This window comes from Neomonachus schauinslandi, chromosome 1, assembly GCF_002201575.2.
Source record: "Neomonachus schauinslandi chromosome 1, ASM220157v2, whole genome shotgun sequence".
Taxonomy (NCBI): domain Eukaryota; kingdom Metazoa; phylum Chordata; class Mammalia; order Carnivora; family Phocidae; genus Neomonachus; species Neomonachus schauinslandi.
In genome coordinates this window covers 53,489,604-53,495,603 of record NC_058403.1, presented here as the reverse complement: position 1 = coordinate 53,495,603, position 6,000 = coordinate 53,489,604, and the positions used below count along the sequence as shown (strand labels likewise).

At 38.9% G+C, this 6,000-nt stretch overlaps 1 protein-coding gene across 1 annotated transcript in view; it reads left to right on the top strand.

Annotated features, from left to right (window-relative positions):
- Nucleotides 1–453: 453 nt before the first annotated feature.
- Nucleotides 454–6,000, top strand: part of IFT57 (intraflagellar transport 57) — a 52,591-nt gene continuing 47,044 nt past the window's right edge. The window contains exons 1-3 of the mRNA XM_021692445.1: nucleotides 454–945; nucleotides 3,620–3,782; nucleotides 4,580–4,698. Of these exons, the coding sequence (XP_021548120.1) occupies nucleotides 734–945; nucleotides 3,620–3,782; nucleotides 4,580–4,698 (494 nt within the window). The 5' untranslated portion in view covers nucleotides 454–733. The remainder of the gene's footprint in view (nucleotides 946–3,619; nucleotides 3,783–4,579; nucleotides 4,699–6,000) is intronic.

The following is a 6,000-nucleotide window of genomic DNA, read 5'->3' as shown; positions in this document are numbered from 1 at the left end:
CCTAGTGCCTCCTTTTTGCTCATCCTCCGCCCTTCTTTTCCCCACCCCTTTCCTTTTCCAGCGCGGGAGTAACAGGGGGGAATTATAATACTTCAAGGTTTATAATATTCTGTTAAATCAAATACAGCAAATACAGAAACCTCTTGTTGGAAAGTTCCTGAGGTAAAGGGAAACTACGATATCGACTATTTTTGCAACCGTGAAAACTTTCAATTTTGAGAAGAATAGTGAAAATACAGCACTGGGCTAGCGTAGCCTCCAAGACTGCGCGCGTCTTCCTTCCCCCTTAATTTTTTCAACGCTAACCGCGGACTCCGATACCCCTGCGGTCGGTAACCACCAGGCCCAACACGCCCCCAGCCAGCTACCAGCCACCGGGAGCGCTCGCAGAGACGCACTCGGCCCCTCCTCCGCCAGGAGGCGTGGCCCGGCGTGGAGGCGGGGCGCCACGCCCCCAGGAAGGGGCGGGACGGCCTCCCAGCCACCCTCTCTCCAGAGGCGGGGGAGGGGTGCGGGTCCGGAGGGACGTCGTCCAGAAAGCCCGCCCTGGTTGGAGGGAATTTAGAAGACACCCGGGCGGGAAGGAGGCGGAGTCTAGTTTCCCTGGTGACGGGTTGCCCGGCGGTCGCCTGGTAACCAGTCGCGGCGGTCCTAGGTGCGGCGGCTCTGGCGGCGGAGGCCGCGGAGGTCTGTGGGCCGGAGCCCACGCCGGGCGCTTTCCGCCTGCTTTGTGATGGCGGCCGCGGCCGCAGTGGTCACGCCGTCGGGTTTGGAGGATGGAGTGTCTCGGTCCCGCGGCGAAGGGTCAGGGGAGGTGGTCGTGGAGCGGGGGCCCGGCGCGGCCTACCACATGTTCGTGGTGATGGAGGACCTGGTGGAGAAGCTGAAGCTGCTCCACTACGAGGAGGAACTCCTCCGGAAGAACAACCTGAAGCCCCCGTCCAGGTGGGTGCCCCCGTCCTCCAGCGCCTGGGTGCCGGCTGGACCCCGGGGAGCTGCCTCTTCTGGCCTCCTGGGGAACCTTGAACGCGAATTAGCGCTTGCCTCCATCTTCCTAGCCAGGAAAGGGCACTTCACCCCAAACTTGGCGACAGAGGCCACGGAGCTCACAGAGTTTAGCTTTGGTATTTTTTAGAGAGTAAAGTTTCAGAATCGCTGAAAGGACCGGAAGACGGCTTGGCTTTCTTAGTCTTTAAAGCACACACAAACCTCCACAAAACACAAACTTTTTTTCTGATTATAAAAGTTATAAAAGTACCTATTGTAGAGGACTCAGAAAAACACAAGTAAGTATGTAGAAAATACTGATATTACCCATAATCTCATCCCCAAAGATGAATACTGTTATCATATTAGCTCTATTTCTAGTTTTTGTTTTCCTCTGCGATAATTTGTCCCTACAACTGGTAACTGTGGGTACCTAGGACCTTGCTTGACTTTATATGAAGTTAGTAAACTTGTTGACTAATTGCTGTGGTTTAAAAGACTTCTACCTTTGCAGTAAGAGTACTCTCAGAAACTGAGAAGTGGAAAAGACAAATGAAATGACAACAATGGGAACTGTGTCTATCGTACAACCTCAAGTTCTGCCTTGTTCTGATGGGGAAAAGTCCATTGTATCCTGAAGTCAGTGCCATTAGTTGTTGAGGGCAATGCACAGCTAGCACTTTTTCTCACAATCAGTGTAGCTTAGTGACAGCCAGATAAATAAGTTAATACTTATATTTGTTTATTGTGTAAAATGCAATTTAGATAAAAAATCTGTAATACTTTCTTTTAATGGCTATACCTTGGCTTAAATAATTTCCCTTGACAGTTTTTTTTTTTTATTTTTTTTTTTATTTGACTGAGAGAGAGAGAACAAGCGGGGGAGCGGCCAGCAGAGGGAGAGGGAGAAGCAGGCTCCCCGCTGAGCAGGGAGACTGATGTGGGGCTGGATCCCAGGACCCCGGAATCATGATCCAAGCCGAAGGCAGACGCTTAACCATCTGAGCCACCCAGGCGCCCCTCCCTTGACAGTTTTGATTTCATTCCTCGCTCTCTTCCAGTAACTTGAATTTTAAGATATATAGGCTCTATGTAAACTGCCCATACTGCTAAGTCAGTCCCTAAAAGGAGAAAAGTTAGAGGAAAAAGTAGTGTTGCTTGATCTATGATACGAATTTTGGGATTGGGAGTTATTACTTCAGTAAGTCATTAAGGATAGTATAAACAACCAACATTTTCTATGATAAAAATGCATTTTTGTCCCCAAGTATATTTTTCAAACTAAAAGAAAATGGCCTTAAGATTCTAGTGGTATAAGCACTGTACTATTTCCTCAGGAGTTCAGCAGGATATTTTGAATCATGGATTTGCGTGGCAATATCCTAATTTAATGGTTCCCAGACTGTGGTCATCAGATCAGCAGCAGCATCGCTTGGGAATTTATTAGAAATGCAATGCCACAGGCCCTTTTCCAGGTATACTGCATCAGAAATTCTAGGGGTGGAGCCTAGAAGTCTGTTTAACAAGCCTTTTCAGTGATTCTGATGCATGCTTAAGTTTGAGAACCACTGTCCTACATCTGGAGGATCTGTCGGTATCCAGTCCTCTGTTCTGGAGTTGATATCAGCCTGGAAGGAAAAGATGAGTTTTCAGTAGTTTTAGTGGGTATATTGAAAGTGTTGTGAACATATACCTGGAAGGACTTCCTGACCTTTTTCTTCCCAGCTGTTATCTTTCAGAACATTTGTACTACCCTGCAGGAAAAAGTTTGGGAAACATGAGAGTGGACTGCTGATTCTTATGAAAAATAGTTATAATAGCCATAAATACAATTATAAACTGCACATAAAATTAATAACTGCACATAAAACAAAGATCTTTGATCAAACTGACTTGAATATTATTAGCAAGTTTTATTCTTAACCTATTTAAGTATAAATCATATATTGATCTTCGTAGGACTGTTTTTAGTAGGCTAGGGATTTAGCAAAAGTCAACAAATGTTTGTTAGACTGTGGATGTGATGATTTGTTTTGAAACATACTTGTACTGGGGCTTTACTCCCAGAAGTTCTGATTTAATTCATAAGGGAAGAAGCAACGTTTGGTCCAGGAGCAATAGTTTGACGAGCTCCGTCAGGTGCTTCAAATATGCAGCCAAGATGAGAACAACTGTTTAACATACTTGATAGGTTAGGAACAGTATGTAAAGATACCAGTGACATTGTAAAAATGCATAGTGAATAATCATTAAAGTCTTTTAAACTCTGAAATTCTCTTAATTCCCAATTACCATTTTCAAGAGGTACTCTCTTATTCATTATTCCTGACATATAAATGATATTGGCAAAGTTGTACATGATAAGTTTTTTAACATGCCCTGCATTTAGTGGGTGTAAGATCTTTGATCTAATATTTTGTGTATAGTAGCAATTACTCTAGTCCTGTTGATTAAAAACTTTAATATGAGTGTTTTGGATTACCAGAAACTTCAGAGTGAATTATAAATGTCTTGATTTTAAAGCCATTAAAAATAAAAAAGTTCTTTAGCAATTTTGGACTTAGTCCCTTTAGTTACTATAGGCTTGTTGCAATATTTTATATTCCATCCTCCCTGCTTTGTTTTGAAACAGACACTATTTCGCACTGCCTACCAACCCTGGTGAACAGTTCTACATGTTTTGCACTCTTGCTGCTTGGTTGATTAACAGAGCAGGACGCCCCTTTGAGCAACCTCAAGAATATGATGACCCTAATGCCACTATATCTAACATATTATCTGAGCTTCGATCATTTGTAAGTGTAAACAACTCTCTTCTTTCAGAATATTGTCAAGTTATGAATTTTAATATTGGTTATTCAATGTAGATGCTACCCTTTTAGATGAATTTTCTGTGAATAACTATGTGCACACACATACATACATAAAATTATATCTGGATTTTTCAGATAAAACCTCAGAATGGTTGATATTATAATATTAATGCTACTTCTAAAAATGTTCAATGTATTCTTTATAGCCCAAAGTAATAATATTTTTTCTTAATCTTGTTATGTCTCAGAGGTAAATTTATGGATACTTAGTTCTCCTTCTAAAAAATGCTAGTAGGAAGCTGAAACACTGTATTTTGAAAGGGAGCTTTGATTTAATATACCATGATAGCAGTTGTACTTTTCATTTCTGACTTTTCCTGGGGGACAGGCAGTAAGAATTTTTGGCACACATGTTATTAACTTTTGACAAGTGATTCACTCTGTCCTTCCTATGGTTGTTTAACATTAGGATACCTAGCTAGTAGTTTTACTAGTTTTTTCTTTCCACCCTAACAGGATCTATTACTTGTTCTGTCATGAGGTTATTACCTTTCAATTTGATACCTTTGACAATAAAATGTCTTCATTTTCCTTTAGTTTTTTTATGTATCAATGGATTGAGAAGATGAATTTCTAAGAAGCAATATAATTACAGTTATTTTAAATCCTATTTGAAAAGTAGAGAAGTGATACATTTATTCAGCAGTACTTTGCTTAAAATATTTTGACATTTGGAATATAAATTACAAGTAATACCCTGTTTATCTTTTGTATTTCAGGGCAGAACTGCAGATTTTCCTCCTTCAAAATTAAAGTCAGGTTATGGAGAACATGTATGCTATGTTCTTGACTGTTTAGCAGAAGAAGCATTAAAATATATTGGTTTCACCTGGAAAAGGTAAAAAATTACCCAACCTTGCAATAGGAATTTTATGTGGATAGCTTTTTTCTCTATGGGTTTGGAGCTATTTAATTGAACTGACAAGAAATATTTCCTCTTGACTCCTCTAAACTGAAAATGCCACAGGTGATTACAAATGTCTGCATAGACAAAATTGGAATATCTGGTATAGTCACAACCAGTTCTGATTTTATCATGCCCCTTCCTAGTTCAAATATATAATATTAAAGGTTTAACTATAACTGAGTCTCTTTATCAATGTAGGAAATTTCTTCAAGATCTCTTTATTTATACACACAAAAATAGTATATACATGGGGGTAATTGATAGCTGTAGATTTAAGGAAAAAAATGGAAGTTAATATAATACTTTAAAGGGGATATTCTCTTTTGCTTATAGATACTGGGCAAGAATAATAGCCACCTGAAGAAGCCACCTGACACTCTCTTAGGCATTGTTCATTGCTTCTTTCTCTGACCTGAAAGTGATTTGTTTATATTTCTATGATTGTATTTATCCCTTGGTATTAAAACATTTGTTTACAGGTCTGGCTTTCTTGCAAGAAACTATGAACTCTTCATATGTACTTTATGGAAGTTAGCATAGTACTTTGTATATCATAGATGCTCAATAAATGTTGGTCACATGGATAAGAGAATAAAATATTCAGAAACTGTCAACTTATATAAGATATAGTTAGGAAATACATAAATTTGGTTCTTTGAAGATTGGAATTATTGACTGGTTAGAGATTGTGGAAAGCATTATTTAGGTAAAACATGAGCAAGCAGTGCTTTGGGATGAGAAAAAATTTCTTTGGAAAGGTGTATATATTGTTCCCTGTTAATATCTTAATGTTTATTCAATTATATTCTCTTATAAATAATCTATTCCCTTATTAATAAGTACTTTAAAAAAATGTACTTGACTTAGGTCATCATCAACTTGAACCATATGAAATTACTGATATTCACCTATTATTGAACTAAAAAATGGCAATTTCATATGCTTCAACCTAAGTATTAACACCAGTTAGTGCAATATAAGGAATAACTATATGATTCACATTACTTCTTTATTAGACTCCGAGACAAGTTATGAAATGTGCTTTTGAGATATTATCTAATTCTAATTAATAAAATAGAAAGTTTATTTCTTAAGACTGATTTGGTTCTCAGTACTTTCTTTCCTTAATATTAAATGTTGATTTTCATATTTTGTTAATCTGTCTGAGTTACAGATTTTTAAATAAGTTTCTAGAAATAAACCTAAATACTTTCGGGTATTTTTAATATGGGA